The sequence below is a fragment of the Heteronotia binoei genome, unplaced genomic scaffold, assembly GCF_032191835.1.
Source record: "Heteronotia binoei isolate CCM8104 ecotype False Entrance Well unplaced genomic scaffold, APGP_CSIRO_Hbin_v1 ptg001509l, whole genome shotgun sequence".
NCBI lineage: Eukaryota > Metazoa > Chordata > Lepidosauria > Squamata > Gekkonidae > Heteronotia > Heteronotia binoei.
This window is the reverse complement of record NW_026800297.1, coordinates 1-17,924: the sequence shown is the minus strand read 5'-3', so window position 1 is coordinate 17,924 and position 17,924 is coordinate 1. Positions and strand designations below refer to the sequence as shown.

Here is a 17,924-nt window from a genome sequence, read left to right as displayed (position 1 = left end):
CTGCCATCTTGCTGCACCATCCCCCTTAGCTATGCCCCAGCCTCTGTTTACTCCCCAGTTACCACAACTGTAGCATCTATACTCTCCCATCCCTAATCTCAATTCACTGGTTGCCAAGCTTCCACGAGTTCATCATCATCATACTGCACAACTCCTGATTTCTCTATGCACCATGAAATGAACAAAGGTGTAATTCCCAGTGGATAAAGAACCAAACTAACAAATGGGAATTCAGCTATGGTCCCAAAGGTGAAAAATGTAACACAGAAACTCATTTGGTTCTTTGAACAGAAAGAAACAGCCATAAACACATCACATCGATTCATGGATTCAACTTCAAGAGGCAACTATGGGTATTAACAAGCTCCGTTAAATTCAGATTCCATAATGTAACCATCACTGAAATTAAATACTCCATTTAAACATAAATCCAATTCATTCACCTTGCAGGAGAACCCATTCACAGATCTATAACTGAAGATGGAAAATTGACTCTGTCTGTGCTAAGGAATAAAAGTTCTACCAGGCAATGGGTTTTGGTAGAATTCTAAATAAGAGCAGGCCTAATTTTCCATATTCACTTTGGATAGCAGAAGCAAAGAAACCCATACCAAAGCCTCCATAACCTGGCCCTGACAAGTCAACAGAAGACTTTCCCCTTAAAGTGTTAGGTCTAGGATTTTGGATCAGACTGTTTGTCATGTTCCCAACACCAAGCCAGTTTATTTTGAAGAGGGGTTAATGCGGGAGCAAAAGATGCAGTGGTTAAAATGACCCAACATCCCCAAAAGAAACAATATGAAAAAACAAGGACACTTGGTTTAAAGTTAGTAGTCAAATTTTCCAAGGACGTCCGTTTGCTTTTTTTTTTTAATACTGAACAGCCAAATGTAGGTTTTTAATGACCTCCTCGATCTAACACTTAAGTTCACAACATTATCCAAATTAGTGTTTAATATTTTTGGACTGTAACGTCACTTGGTTCTTGGCTACTAACCTTTCATGTTACTCTTGGATTTGTCAGTTTGCTTGCCTGTGGGGGTTTGGGCTTGCTGCCCCTGCCCACTGGAAGAGGCTGCCTGTTGTGCTGCTTTCTGCTTTAACATTGTCCAGTCAAACGTGTAGTCGTATTGGTGATTCAAAGTCCTGGGAAAGGGAAAACAAAGTGAAATATTCACCGGATCGCTACGCTTGCCTGGTTGTCATATACCACACGTCTTTTTTTTTTTTTTAACTGAAGAATGAAAGCTAAACGTTTAAATGATTTGTGAAACACTCTGAAGATGATGTAGTGCTATGGATTAATATTTAAAACCTTCTTGGAACAAGCCTGAAAACCGTTTGGCAGCCATTTACAATTGCAAAAAAAGCACTGGGCATGATTCAAAGAGCCTGGTATGCCAGGGGAACAAGATTCCACATAAACATGGGTGGGATCACCAACTCCTTTCTTCCTCTCCACACCAGCTGCATCCCTGTATAATACAGCTTTTAAGGCGCTGTAAATGTTACCACCAGATGGGGACCTTGGGATGTCAACCATTTTCTACTGCCTTAATCCACATATGAATGAGCAAATGTCCGTCTAGTAGTTAAAGTTCGATAAGCACATTTCCTAAATATGCTGGATTGCGACTGTGATACTGTCAATTAAAATTTTTGTGATGAAGATTACCAAAATGTCAGCATAATCCAGGAACCACTACAGTCAACCCAGCTGCCTGTATCAATACCAAATGCTTCATATTCAAGCCACTGTAGTATATTGTCAAGATAGAACAGAGGTACATGCCCATTCTTCTTCCTATACTCCTATCCCAGCCTTCCATGCTTCAGATCTGAGGATACTTTCGCTTATGCAACCAAAGTGATCCTAGAGTGCAGATCAACTTAACTCCGTTTTACTGTAACCATGTATTTCAAAATGTTGCTTGGCTTTCCCTTCTTGGAAACCAAGCCTTTTGAAATGAACTACGAGACGATGATTTTGTTTTTCCTCTCTTCTAACACATTTTGTGAGCATTCCTTTTGTAAAAAAATCTAATCTGGAAATCCTGAATTTCACAATAGGTGCTTCAACCCTACCACAGCCTGGAAGAACAGCAATCCTCAACCAGATTAACAGATTGGGGAGGGACGGTGGCTCAGTGGTAGAGCATCTGCTTGGGAAGCAGAAGGTCCCAGGTTCAAACCCTGGCATCTCCAAAAAAGGGCCCAGGCAAATAAGTGTGAAAAACCTCAGCTTGAGACCCTGGAGAGTCGCTGCCAATACTGACTTTGATGGGCCAAAAGGTCTGATTCAGTATAAGGCAGCTTCATGTTTTCATATGACTGCAAATATGAGCGCTTTAGAGTACAATCCGAAAGAGACTTACTCCAGTCTAAACCCATTAAAATGAATAGGCTTAGAGTGGTGTAACTCTCTTTAGGACTGCACTGTAATTTCCCCAAGCCAGCACAAGAGCAGCTTTCCTGATATACAAGTTTCAGCTTAAACAAAACATTTTCCCAACTTTTTCTCTGACTCTAAAGAGTTACTGATAACTAAAACGTGACCAGTTAAGTTTCAAGAGCCTGGTGTTGGCCTTCCAAAAGACTGACCTGAAAAGAATACGAAACAATTGCCTCAGATACATGTAATCAGGAGCTTCTTCGAAGCGCAGCCCACGGCAGTAGTTCAGATACATTGCAAATTCTGCAGGAAATCCCTGTAACGGAATTAGTCAAACCATGACACGCAGAACTTCAGTTCAGAAAGTCAGTTCTACAGTACTGCAATTCATTTACTCTTTTTTTAAATAAATGGGACAGAAAGAAAAATTATTCAAGACAACAGCTTCGTGCAATAATTTCTTCACAAACGTAAGAAATATTTATACTCCACCTCATCTCCTTCAGATTCAAGGTGGCTAACAGCAAATGATGCCAGGACATAAGTGCCTAATAACGTTAAAATTGATACACTGTAAATACACAATTAAAAACACAGCTAAAAACAGTAACCTCTATCAAATACTCTTTGGAATAGAGCAGCCTTGAATGCCATCCTGAACCTCGTGAGTAAAGGAGCCACTCCAACCACAGGCCGTTCCAGAGGAAAAGATTTACCTCTGAGGAAGTCTGTGAACTGTTGTCAAACAGACAATCCCAAGGGAGAGTACCCTCCAAAGAAGGCTATTTGGTTATTATAATTGGCACACAGGTGCATAATAGGAGCTGTTGTTCAAGAAGAAGCATACATTATAAAAACTAGGTTTTATGAACTTACCTTGCACAGAACTTCAACAGGAGTGGACATTTTCTTTTCACTAATCTTTTCATACTTCTGCTTCTTTGTTGCAGCCTATGAGACACGTGGAAAATAATGTAAGCAACATAAGGACATGTGCAAATATTAGAAGGACAGAAGTCTTTGAAATTTTCAGTTTCCAAAATTTACTGCACAAGGAACAGAATTCAATATGGTAGTAAACTCTGGATATAAGTGAATGCCATTTATTGCAACATAAGGCTTAATCACACTGCATAATAGCTCATGTGACTATCTCATGCTTTTGCTTATAATTTCTTTATTTGACTGATGGGATTTCTATTCTGCCCATCCCGTCAAGGCAGACTCAGGCCAGGTTACAAACCTAAGTTTAACACAATGTCACAATAAAAGCATAAAATCAAGAATGTAAGAAGTATACAAATGACAGAACAAAAAAGATGGTGATATCTCCCTGAGTCTACTCAATAATATTCAAATGTCAGAATTCAATTCATAATGGTATGGCTCATATAAGTAGATAAGAACAGGTCTGGGCCTATTTCCAGTGTTTTACAGCAAGTTTTTAGCAGGAGGGGCCGATCATATCACATGCCCATGGCATAAAAAAAACAACCAGACAACACGAGTACAATGCATTCTCCTGAAACTCCCAATAGATCGCATACGTTCGCTTGGGCCAGTTTATTCTCAAAACTTTTCCTAATTATCTCCACATCTCATTTTGTAGCAGGAGCACCTTTGCATATTAGGCCACACACCCCTGATGTAGCCACCCTGAGCTGCATGTGAGACAGGGTGGGGTAGCAATTGAAAAATTAAATGAAATTAAGAGCTTACAGGGCTCTACTTACAGGGCTTACTGTAAGCTCTTGGAGGATGGCTACATCAGGGGTGTGTGGCCTAATAGGCAAAGGAGCTCCTGCTACAAAATGAGCCCTGATAATTTTTTTGCCCTTGTTCCTGTTTGCCTTTTTCACTGCTGCAGCACACTGGGTTAGCACCTCCATTACTCAAACAGTTGTCAGGCTGGCAAAAGCATCCATATCAGGGGCATGCATGAAGTGACTGTGACAGGGGATTCTGTGACTCTATGGTCTGTCAGTAGAATTTACAAAGAAGCAGGAACCTTAACAAAACGAGGGAGCTGGGAACAGTATTCACCTGACCAATTCATCTGATGCTGTTCAGCTCAACCGCTTTGCGTGATTCCGGTTTCATAGACTGGGCTCTGTTCCCAGCAATCTCTTACTCTACACTTCAGCTGTTTTTATCATGAACTTCACACCCTGGGAAGGACCACAGGGAGTGCTTTCAGGGAGGGATGGTTGCACACAGGTATGTTCTTGGAAGAGAGAAAGGACCTTCAAGTTGGACATTATCCCACATCACTGTTGGCATCCAATACGCCATGCAAGTCACATATTGGAAAGAAGACTAGCAGGCAGGCACAGACGGTTCAAAGGTCACCCCATTAACAGGGACCAGAATTGAGCCCACCCCACAGCAGTGCAGAAGGAAGATGGTATGTGGGAGCTTATGGCCCCAAATGATAGGTGTATAGGTTAGCTGGGGAACAGCTTTGGCTCTTTGCTGCATTTCATTCCTGGGCACCCAGCTGGGTAAGTAGGTGGAGAATTACTCGAGTGTCAGTACTTGTGGGTGCCAGTCTGGCCTCTGCCTCCTGTTTTGCTGAGGCTCTGCCTGTCTAACCAAAAGGGGAACTCTGATGCCTGGCTACCATCCCACTTCCTGGCCATCAAACCCTTGTCTCACTACTGCTAGAGCAGTGCTTTTCCACAGCAGCATACCAGGGTGTAACAAGATTTGCGTAAGGTATGGGTTCTTGTGTTGTCGCTCCACTATCTGTGCTCTCTTTGCCCGGCAAAAGGTTAGTGCTCCTTTGTCGAGTGATACAGGGTAGAAAAATTTTCCGATGCTTTATTTTTCAATGGGAAAAATTCAGTCCTACATATGTAAATATAGTCTGTCTATAGTTGTCCAGACCGTTGTACTGTAAATCAATCATTTTTCATTTTCATTCATTTTATTTAATTTATATCCCGCCCTACCCCACCAAAGCGGGCTTAGGGCGGCTCACAACATAAAAATTCTAACAATAAAATTCAAGAATTAAAATACAATAATAATTTACATAATTAAACCAACTAATATATCAATACATCAAAAAGTTTCAGTGTGTTATCTTATAGTCTTCCGTCAGAATATTTCAATGTTTCAATGCCGGTCAGCTATAAGCCAACCGGAAGAGGACTGTCTTACAGGCCCTGCGGAACTGTCCAATGTCCCGCAGGGCCCTGACCTCTTCCGGTAACTGGTTCCACCAGCAAGGGGCTGTGATTGAGAAGGCCCTGTCCCTAGTTGACTTCAACCGGGCCTCCTTTGGCCCGGGGATTACAAGCAGATTTCTAGAGCCAGATCATAGCACTCTCTGGGGAGCACATGGGAAGAGACGGTCCCTAAGGTAGGCAGGTCCTAGGCCATATAGGGCTTATCATGTTAGATATGCTAAATATAGCATATAAAGCACTGACAAACTCTGTAGCTTGTACATGGTATATTTGCCCTTTTATCCTAACATTTAAATTATTTATTTAAATGGGGGGGGGGATTGATCACTGCCTGTGTCTCGCCCCAGCCCAGTCAGACCCTCAGCAGGAAGGCTCTTAGATCACAAATCACAAAGCCTGTGCTGAGTGAGCTACAGCAGTGAGGGATTCAGAACACTCGTGGCACTGGCCTCTTTGGAAGTAAACGGATCAGCTGCTTTCTCCCCCATCTTCTGATGCTCTGCATGTGGGCAGTAGCAGCATGATGTTAGGGTACCATGGCTCCAGAAGCATGTGACTGTTGCTTTGGTGCTCATCACAGGGGTGAAGCTGGCACACTGCTCCTTGACTGGTGGATGTTGCAGTGGTGGCACTCTGAGCCATACTGAAGAGTATGCAACTTCTCCTCTAGGGAACGGCCACAGGATATCCCAGCTAAGTGCCATGGTAACATCAGGGCCTTGACTGGCTTCTCATCTGCTGTTTTGCTAAATGTTTTACAACTCCTTAAAAACATCTTCAGGAACTCTAAAGAAAAGATTGGGGCATACCTTTAATCCTTGCCATGGCAGGCTGGTTCTGTTAAAGTACATCAATACATATCCTAGTGACTCCATATCATCACGGCGACTGTGAATGAAAAGGCAATTTAATATTTAAAACATTACACCCACATTTGTTTGAGGATGTAACAAAAGTCTTGACAAATTTTCTCTGGCTCTAGAAGTCAGCCCAAAATTTAGGAGTCAGGTTCATATTTCAGCATTCAGGGTTTTGTATTTTCATGACCAACAGTTTTCATAACTATTGCTACCACCGTTTCTCATAACATTATAAAAGCTATGACAGAAGAGGTTAATGAAGATGTAACCATGGTTGTCATCACCATAACAAAACACAAACCTCTAGTCTAGTGTCTCCCTAATTTCCCAAAATTACCATTAATACTTGAAAAAATACCATTTAATTGAATATTGGAGCTAGTAAAGAAAGCAGCTGGTTAACAAATGAATTCATCTATGATGCCTTAATACTATAAAATTAAATTTACATATAAACAAGCAATGACAAGAAACTCAAGCACGTATATTTATGTCACACCACAGAACATTTTAATGCAACATGATAAACTCGGGGTTGGATCCATCCACACTGTGAACTGAAACCTGGTGAATTTCCAACCTCATTAAAGTCATATTTATTTACCTCAAATTGGACATTACAAAGAACATGGTTTTTGTCCATGCAGCTCCCATGATCCCAAACAGCCTTCTTCGGGCCAAAAGGGACTCACTCTCTCTCTCTTTTTTCATCAGAAGGAAAACTGACTGGATCCAACCCTTCATAGCTCTACTGAGAATTGCTGACATACCCCATATTAAAATCACTGCTGAAAATACTGGATGTTACCACAACAAAACAGATTTACTTGGATACCTAAACAATAAAAGATTTATGATCTGGCACTAGTCCTAAGGGGCTTCCTCCCCAGCCACCACACCTGTATGTCTTCAGGCATGCATCCCACTCCTGCCTCTCCACCCATCTAGTTTGATGCCTCTGGCCATTTCTGCCAGCCGATGTCATTCTGAAATACCTTCTTCCTCCTCAGCCTGCCTCAAAACTGTCAGGAGTTAGCTTTCCTTGAGGGCTTCTGGACCACTTGTCTGCCTACTGCATAAGATGGCTCCATAACTGCATGGGGGGGGGGGGAAAGAAGGGTCCCACTGGGTGTGGGGGCTGTCCCCGTGGTGTTCCTGGTGGGGTTGCTGCGGATTCCTCTGCGTAGGACGACAGGCAGAGAATTATGTTTGCGCATCCAGCACGTATGATTAACTGGCAACTCCTCTTTCCCATAAGGGCTGAACAAAACTTTTATTGTAGATAACTGTGTGAAATTCACTGCCACAAAGTGTGGTGACAGTCTTTAGATGAGATGGCTTTAAAGGAGACCTGAACAATTCCTGAAAGATAAAAGTTCAATGGCTATAAGCCACAATGGCTGGATGGACAGAACTTTCATGTTCAGAGGTAGGTTCTGGTGGCTGTTGGATATAGAGGATTTTACATGTTTTCCTGCTTGTAAGCCTTATGAACCATTTGCCTAGCCGCAGTAGGAAACAGAATGCTGGACTAGATGACTCGTCAGGGATGTTTTCATTCAACAGCAAGGCAACCTAGTTTGACTCTAACCAACTTTTTAGTAATTAAATGAGTGGATGCTGGATACAAATTTAGCTGTTTGAATCCAAGAATGAGCAGCAGACTAGCACCATATCTCTGTGGGGAAGATTCATGTAGCAAACAGAGTTCACTGTTTCTGATGTTTCATGGAGCCTTGTTTTAGTGTACTGCTCAGTTATGTTTCCAAATACAAGAATGCTATAACCAGTCATAGAATTTAAAGAACCGAGAAAGGAACTACATGTTCTTCTTGTCCAAAAAATAAAAATAAAAAATGGTGCAGTTACAAAAGAAAAGGAAGTCTGTAGTACACTACTGCACCAAGATGACTCTTGGTTAGAGATGTGGCAGTCTGGGAAATTCGTATTATGAATGAGTGAAATTATTTAAGATCTGAAGTCAAAATGATTGTAAGAACTGTGTAGTATAAAGATGGCACAAGAATCTATGTTAGGCAGCGATCACTATTACGCAGTCCACAGACATACATACAGTATTTTCAAACACACGTTTGTTCAGATGTGAATAATTTTATTCACAGAGATACATATTGTGTGTATGATAAACAGGAAAATGTTTTTTAAGAGATACCTCTCAATATCAGTGGAGAAATGGTCTTGGGCACTCACCTTTGTTCAATGCCAAGATGTGCATTGATGCTGGCGTATCTGGCGGTACCAGTGAGATTTTTATCTTCTCTATATGGTATGTGTTGCCTTGTCCTGTTGTCCCGGTATTTTTTGGCCAAACCAAAGTCAATAAGGAATAACTTAAAGGGGGGGAAAAAAATGAAACAGATTAAAGTTTCCAGACAATCAGGTTGGAAGCCACACCCATGTCTTTGAAGTATATATTCATTCATATTCAAAGCAAAATCAGAATTTAAGCCAAAGTAAGGCTGTTGTATCAATTCAGAGACAGTAGTCAAATAATCCTAAATCTTCCCCAGTAGGATGTTTCAACAATGCTATTTAGTCTTGAGCCTATTTAATATTTATAATTTAAATATAAGAATAGGTAACACTTTCCTATTATGCCAACTAGTAAGAAAAATGAGAATTTTATTTGCTTTTCTGCCATTTACATATGTTAGCAGTAATTCTATCCATTCCTTTTTTTTCCCAGCACGCTACGCTGACGCTACTGTGTTACTGTTATTAGAAGAAGAAGAAGAAGAAGAAGAAGATATTGGATTTATATCCCGCCCTCCACTCCGAAGAGTCTCAGAGCGGCTCACAATCTCCTTTACCTTCCTCCCCCACAACAAACACCCTGTGAGGTGGGTGGGGCTGGAGAGGGCTCTCCCAGCAGCTGCCCTTTCAAGGACAACTTCTGCCAGAGCTATGGCTGACCCAAGGCCATTCCAGCAGGTGCAAGTGGAGGAGTGGGGAATCAAACCCGGTTCTCTCAGATAAGAGTCCACGCACTTAACCACTACACCAAATTGGCTCTCTGCAAAGCATAGCTCAATTCTGACCGCTAATCATTCCAAAATTTCCATTATGCTACCATGGATTCAGCTCATGTGATCAGAGACAACTTTCACTGAACTCAGTTCCTACAGAGAACATCAGAATAAGCTGACGAATGAGGCAGCTTAACATATATGTCTAACTTTCGAAAAGTGCCAGTTATTCAGACTACCTGTCCGTTATTATGACTTGTACACTCCCTACCAAACAGATCAGTGAAGTAAAAATCTATTCCTCCTAAATCATAGTAGAGAACATTACAGTTAATTAGGATATAGGAACTACATGAATTTTGTAAAAACAAATTTGAAGTAGTAGTCATTTTCAGGCTACTTTTGTCTTTGAAAAACATACTGTCTTATCAGATTTACTGGGTGTCTTTGGTTCCCACAGAGAAGCTGAGAAACAAACAGATCCAAAAATGAGAGCAGATTTTACAGATAATTAAGCAAATTACCAAAGTCATATATGGTTGTAGTTGGAAGTTACCCAGCCATTACAGTTGGGTAACTGGAAGAAAAATACAAAAACTCAGAACAGCTCATAAAAACTGAAAAGCTACAGCCTGCAATCTTCACTTAATCTCAAACAATGTCTTAGCATGAACTTCAAATGTTCACTCTACTAACATATATCGAACTATGACTATTAGCTTATCTTAATGCCTGCAGGTTTCATAATATTTTGGTGATAGAATATATTTGAGAGTAATCTGTAATTTCTACAACCAAAGTAAACAGGAGTTTTGTGGCACTTCAAAGACTAACAATTATATTCCTGTGTAAACTTTTACATACTATGGCCTGTTTCTTCAGATGCAATGAGTGGATAGTCACTATGCTATTTTAAGTAGGGGGCATACAAACACAAACAGGGTTGAGAGGCCAGAAAATGTTGGAAGTACAGAATAATTATGAAAATCCAAACCTAACCAAGAAAAATACAGAGACCATTAACTAGTTATGATAAGCTAGTTAACACTTACAATGAATGGTGATTCCTCAGATACCCTTCTAGTATTATCATAATGGAAAGTTCTATAATCGAAAGTTTTACTACCAACATGTTGTACTGGCAGTAATAAATACAACAGGAATCAGAGCTCTTGAGCTGAACAAAGAGGATCCATAACCTAAAGCAGTTAAGGGCTCTTCCACATACCATCTTTGGTATGCATGCAAAAGAAAAGAAGCCTCCTTTTCTGCACAAGTTTCTTCAGATGTCAATAATCCACTAAATGTGCCATAATATATGATAGGCTGAAGAATTTGATATTGTTTGGTCCCTGTGCCGATGACCAAGTATGTTAGCATTCTTCTGATAACTGTAATTAAAATCTGTTAACTGCCATTAAAATGGCATTTTACTGCATGACAATAGTGATTTGGGAACGGATGGCATCAAACTCTGAACAAGTCATCAATTCTTACTGAGAATGTATGACCCACTGACAGGGAAAGGATAGTTATAAGGAAAGGGTTTTATTTTACTATACCCAATCTCTCTGTGATCCCTGGCTTGCAGTATATCTCCCTCTACTACGGAAGGATATTACCAGGCAAGCACAAAGTTTGAGTCCAGCGACAAACGTTTGTTTTCCTGCTTCAGACCAACACAGCTACCCATGAACCAGGCAGGGCAGTGAAGCTCCTCTTAGTGGAGCAGCTTATGCCTTAAATGCAACTGCAAGAACAGCAGCCCTACCCATTTGTCATAGGTACCTGCCAAATTATATATTTAAAATGGACCCAGATCCCTATATCTAAAACAGCGAAAAAGTTATTGTTTTATATTATTACAATAGCGAGGACCTTATTTGCTAAATATTGGAAAACGTCTCAGATACCATCCAAAAGAGAGTTTATGTTAAATCTTTTAAATGCTGCAGAAATGGATATGTTAACATGTAGACTGAATGACGGGAACATGGAAGAGTGTGAGAAAACGTGGTATCCAATGTATGAATGGGCAAAAAAATTGGGATTTGAATGGTCTTGAATAGAGATATTAATATTATAAATATTTAGTTTCTTGTATATTCGCTCCAGAAGATAAAATGTATATAGGATTATGAATAACATCTTTTTTGTTGTTGTTATTGTTGTAAATGCTGAATTGTTGTTTAGTTGTTATTTCTTTGGTTGTTTATTGTTGTTGTCTTCTTTTTGTTGTTGTGCAATGTTATAATAAAAAAAAATGTTTAAATATATATATATATATATTTAAAATGAGGGGAAGGGTGCTGACTACCACAGGATCTTTGCCTCTGTTAATCATTCCCTACCACCACAAATCCTAGCTTAGTTACAAAAATCACATTAGTTCTTATGAGCACAAGTGCACCTTTCGAGGCTTAATTCCTCCTTTCCTTTTTTAGCCGTTTTATGCAGGGGGTAAAGAAAAAAAATGATGGCCTCTTTTTTAGACAACGCTGCACAGAGTTTACAATGGTGCTCCATAAAATGGTATTTCTTAGCTTCGATCAGATGTTTGTGTTAGTCTAAAAGAAGCTTTATGAATTTTTTTTTTTTAGATAAAGTTCACAGTACATTTCAACGAATGAAAATGTTGCGTAGCACGTATCTCCCCCGGGCTTTGTTTGTAAAAAAAAAGTCCAGCAGGAACTCATTTGCATATCAGGCCACACACCCCCGACACCAAGCCGGCTGGAACTGCGTTCCTGCTCGGGGAAAAAGCCCTGCTGATCTCCCATAGTTGTTTACAGTTAAAGTTGAGAATAGAAAGTTCTCTACAACTACCTTGTAGCTCACTTGTCTGATCTATGTGCAATAGTTCATTTTAAGTCCACCAATGTATAATCTATTATACATTCAGATAAAGCATCAAAATCACACAAAAAAAGTAGAGTGGGCCACGACTGCTGAATCCCTACCTGAAAGGCATCCCCCCCTCCCCAAACCATTGTACTGTGAAGGCACAGGGTGAATGATCACACCGAGATCTCCTACATCCAAAGGCAGAGTATGCACACTTAGCAGGCCCATATAAACCTGCACTGCATATCCTGCTTCGACCTCTTTATTAAATTTCAGAACATAGGTTATCTCTCTAGAACACCACATAAAACATTTGGACAGCTAAACAATATCTTAACGGTTCACATGTAAATGGACAGAAAAAGAACCTTAGTTTAACAAACGCCGCAAGGAGAAAGGTCTTAGTAATGTTACATGTTTGCCAAGTATGTCTGAATAATGCCAACATAAGGTGCTTTTTGCAAGTCTACACGTTTCTCGAAACAAAACAAAAAAAGCATATGAGTTTGGGATTGAGGTTGGAATAGGAGACAGTTTCAGACCTGGTTTAATCCTGAGAAAGATGGGTCCTGAGAAGTACTAACAGTCATGCTTCTTTTCCTCTTCCCCACTGGAGATTCTAAACACTGAACAAACAATAGAGGGTGGCAGTGCATCAAACAGTATTGCTTACATTGCAACAATGGCTGGCGCAGACAGGCAACACCGAGGCGTTAGAGAAAGAATAGGGTAGCCAAATGCCATCCTTCTTCCACCAAGCACTACAGTTTCCAGAAGAGAGAACATTAGAAGAAGAAAAAAAATTGGAAGACGTGGCAAAGTAAATTTGGAGCATGAGCCACTTCAAAATGACACTGCCTTTAACAGGGATAGCAATGGCAACTTTTGGCTTCAATGAAAAATCAATTTGGACTTCATGTATGGAAGTATCCTCTGGCTCCACAAACTGCCCTTCCCCCAAAAGATACATAGGAAGTTAATCTTCAGTAAGGAAGAGGTAGAAGGCATTTAGTCACCTTAAGTTCACTTTCATAAGCATGCAGGGCTTATTCTAGCAGAGCTCAAAGATGCTGAGGAGTAAAGTCACTCCAAAACAAGAATTAAGAATCAATTTGAAAAATTCAGCATTCCAATTTAATATCACTACGTGTTAAATCAGCTGATAACTTAAAAAAAGTTAACTGGAACAAGATTACCATACATCCTAAGTTTTAAATAACTGTAATGACTTAAAACAACATATGGGATATAAAAAAATAAATAAAACTGTACTTCCACTATAGGAAGAAAACTGCAAACTGTATCTAAAAGCAAATTTTTTCTAAAGAGGGGCAGTGTTTACACAGACCTGAAGCAAAATTTGTTTAAATTCTGCTTAGATTAAACCAAGGGATTTATACTCCTATGTCCAGCATTATTTGGAATGTTAAGTTGAAAGCAGGTGCCAACTAGTTAAGTATTTGGCACTAATCCTAAACAGCTTCCTGGAAGTGAAATACAGAATCCACAGTTTACATCTTCCACCTAATAAAGCACAACAGCATTTTCCAGGCCACTTAAGAAAACCAAGGCACTGTAATACCAGTTCACTGTGATTTTAAGGGGTGTGGAGAAAAGTCCCCCATCACAAAAGAACAGAAATTAGAAAATTAAACTGATTTAATTTTTCTAGCTACGCTTCCAACTCTTGCTGGAAAGCTAAAAAGAATTTATTTGCATTATGGCAACAGAATATCAGAGTATGAAATTTAGAGATAAATGAAAGTTAACAGAAACAAGATTGTAGAAAAATGTTTCACTTTTTAATTTCGTAGCAGCAAGTTCTTCCTACAGCCCCACACCTCTCAAAAGTTTCTTCTAAACTAATGTGCTGAACTCCTTTAACCAGAATTCAATAGGTTTTTGTTCTAAAAGTAATGGCCCCCAAGTTGGCATTCATACAGGCAAACAAAGGTAAACATTTTATAACTAGCAGTATCTAAAGAGTAAACATTCAAACAGCCTAGGAGAACCCATGTGGGAATCTTGTTTCCCAATAAAAGTATAATACATTTGTCCTGCACTTATGAATTTCTATTTTACAGCATGCTTACTGCATTGCCAATGCTGCCTGTCTGCCCGAGCTCCAAGTAGAGTTTAGCAAATTTTACTCCCACAAGCTATTTAGAAATAGTATTTCCAACAAAATTTCAAAGGAAACATGCATCTCCACCTAAAATTAATTAATCAGCCCATTCTGCCCACACTTTAAAGTCCAATAAAAAAAAGTTAATTGTTTAGGTTTGTAGTTATTAATCTGCAACTACATCTTCAACTGCACTCTGAACTTCCATAAGTCTATGGAAGTGTAGGAAGCAGTTACATCAACAGATATGTGAATTACTATTGGGAGCCAGTGGTTGCATAGTAGATTGGTGACAGCCAATTTTAAGAATTTGGAAACTAGTAATTGAGGTTCAACCATGCCGGCATAAATGTAATTCATAACAGAAAATCAGTGTATGGTAAGCAATGGTACTGCAATTCACTGACTTAAAATAGTCAACAGCATTATTGAACAGAGTGAAACTTGGGTACTCAAATAGTTACTCAATTAGAAGTTGGTTAGCCAACAATTATTTGTATCCTTAAGTTCCATAATTAAGATGGACAAAAGCTGGGACTATAGTTCACTTCTGCATTAAAAGAATGACAGATATTCCCAATTTTTGGCAGATAACCACGTTTAGCAATAACAAGCCATTAACTCAAGCTGCACAGCATTTCCATGAGCTGCCATTCTCAAAGGCATTTCTTTTTGTTCCTTCATGCAAAAAAGTATTAGACTAACCTTATTACAGTGACGCCCGATACCCATTAGGAAGTTATCTGGTTTAATGTCCTCTGTGTATAAAATTCTTTGTATGCACATATTCAATTCTACTGATCATCTGTAAATAGAATAAAATTGTCAAGACTTAGATTTGAATACCAATAATTTTCAGACAGATTTAAGCACAGTTTAATAAAAACCTATGACAAAAATGAGTAACAATTTTGTAGCTAGTTCTTTGCAAGTAATCCCAAAGCAGCCAACACTGCTAATGAATGAGCTTCCTTTGAATGCTGGCTTTTGTCAAGGAACCTGTCCAATTCACTACTCTCCAGAGATCAATAGTATTGAGTTTATTCATGAACAGGCTGAATATGTTTAAAGGGCTTCATTATGCACAGTGAGTGCCATTCATGTTACTGACTCAATAGGAAAGTGGAAAAATAAGAATTTGGACTTTGTTTCAATTTACACCAAAGGGCTGGTTGGAAAGTCAAGACTTATTATGCCCTCACACTTCAACCAATTCTTTCTAATCTCTGTGGCCTGGATCCTATATCCTTGTTCTGTATGCATTCTTCCTGGGCTGCTGTAGAGGCCGTTCTCTGCTGTGAAGCAGCCTTCTCATGCTAGGCACTTCTGCTTGCGTAAGAACAACAATGTCCCAGGAGCTCCAAAGTGCCCAACACAAAGAATATGCTGCGGTGCAGGGCCAATTTCCACAGAGGTAAGAAAGAAGCACACGTAGAACAATGCCACAAGTTCCGTGTCCTACATAGTCAGATACCTTCTGAACAGCCATATGATATTCTCAAATAACTTGAAAGGTAGAATTTACTACTGATTATATTTACTATGCAACTTTTACACAGCTGTTTCTACCTAGAAAAGCTAGTATGCAGCAAACTCAAAACAGAAGTCTAACATTAGGGTTTGTAGAATCTTTCGGGTTCAAGTGCCGTGTTCTACTGGAGAAAGTTTTCCTTCCAGACGTTTCGTTCTCAGCTGCGGAGAACATCCTCAGTGGCGTCGCAGCCGGAGCAGGCGCTCTGACCTTCTCCGGCTGCAATGCCACTGAGGATGTTCTCCGCAGCTGAGAACGAAACGTCTGGAAGGAAAACTTTCTCCAGTAGAAAACGGCACTTGAGCCCGAAAGATTCTACAAACCCTAATGATGTTACCAGCCGTGAAAATCTGAAATCTTTGAGAAGTCTAACAACTTAAGACTATCAAAATTTTATTTCAGAATTAGATCAGAGTGCAATCACCCTTCAACATTTTATATAGGAGTTACAAATAATCTTAGATTAAATATTCTAAAACTAATAGTCCCTTTAAGACACTTTCCCTGCAAAATGTCTTATAATTAATTCTAATCTTCAAGCAATTATCCAACGACAAATGATACAGATAAGATGTCCATTCTGCTGGTGGTAATTCCCAGAGAAAAAGACTCAGGTAACTGGTAGTACACATTAAATAGTCTAAATGTTTGCAGAAACAGCTAACAGTAATCCATCTCTCATTCTGAATACAGCCCCAGAGTGTAGATAAAAAATATGCATAATAGGGTCAAGTACAGAAAGATGTTTCTACAGCCAGCGAGAGTACGTTTGCAAAAAAAAAAAATGAAAAAAAAAATTAAGACGAAAACAAGAACATAGTCTGTGCAGGAATCACAATTCAAACAAAAAAAAAATTAAGTAAGATTGCGCAAGTGCTGCGAGATCAGTGGCAGTCTGACTGGAGATGGCCATGAAAGAAAAGCACGTTGGGCATGCTTTCTGCTTCAAGCCCAGATTACTCCCTATCATCCAGCTACAGATGCTCTTGGCTTCAAGAGAAGCCCACCTTGGCTGTAGGGAGGCTCATCACAGTGTCTGGGGGCGGGATCACAGAGCCTAGCAGGGGATGGGAGAACAAGATGTTCCCTCCAGTGCAAGTCTTTGTAGGCTGCCTCTCCGTTTCACTATAAATGCAAGAATCCATCTATTTGCAAACACCTACGTTATAACTCAATTTCAGAGTTGAATCTTCATGCTATGTGACCCTGCAAGGGGGGGAAAGTTACCTTTTGCCTGCCTAATTTACTTTGGCCGTAATTCCTCATCAACCAGTTGAGAGATATGGCTATAACAAAAAGGTGGCATTAGATTAGGGAATGTATGTAGCAGCATTATTTTGAGAGCCTATCCTGGGCAAACAGGCACATGGAACTTCTCCTCTTCTCATTAATATACTGAATGCAAGACTACAAATAAAGTTAAATATGGAAAAAAAACTAATATAGTTGCTTGAATGGCTGTGTCAATCATTTTCTGCAGCGCGGCTCCTGTACTATAAATAGCTATTAGAACTTCCTTCCCACCCCCCCCCCATGTGGGTCAAATATTCACTAGAGTACATGAAATGTAAAGTTGTACAGTCTGACCTACTTGGAAGAATTATGCAAACAGCACTTTCAAGCACTATAATTTCCCTGGTGTCACAAATGCACATACCTGGTCTGCTAACATAAGTACTGTTTTCATTGTGAATCTGCGAGAGCAGAAGTTGAAGAGATCTTCAAGGCTGGGTCCAAGCAGATCCATAACTAGAACATTATAATCTTTCTCTTGCCCATACCACCTGCAAAGAAGCAGAAGTTATTATATCTTTTCAACTTGATCTTTTCATTTTGTTAGTTCATTTGCACAATAGTATTTTTAGAGAACCCAATGAATTTTGCAGGGTTTTTTTAAAAGACCTGATACTGTAACAGTTGGTCATTATTTAAAATAAATTGAGACACATGATAGACCGCATCCAGTATGTTGGTTTTAATCAAATCCCTAAGGA

General features: G+C 39.7%; 1 protein-coding gene across 1 annotated transcript; it reads right to left on the bottom strand.

Annotated features, from left to right (window-relative positions):
• Window positions 1-860: 860 nt before the first annotated feature.
• On the bottom strand, window positions 861-17,731 carry LOC132591080 (casein kinase I-like). The gene is given in 9 exon segments (XM_060263965.1): window positions 861-1,146; window positions 2,602-2,708; window positions 3,269-3,343; window positions 6,393-6,471; window positions 8,655-8,794; window positions 12,817-12,900; window positions 15,105-15,155; window positions 15,157-15,204; window positions 17,588-17,731. Coding segments are annotated over 9 exon segments (828 nt in total). The 5' UTR covers window positions 17,678-17,731; the 3' UTR covers window positions 861-992.
• Between the last annotated feature and the right edge of the window lie 193 nt (window positions 17,732-17,924).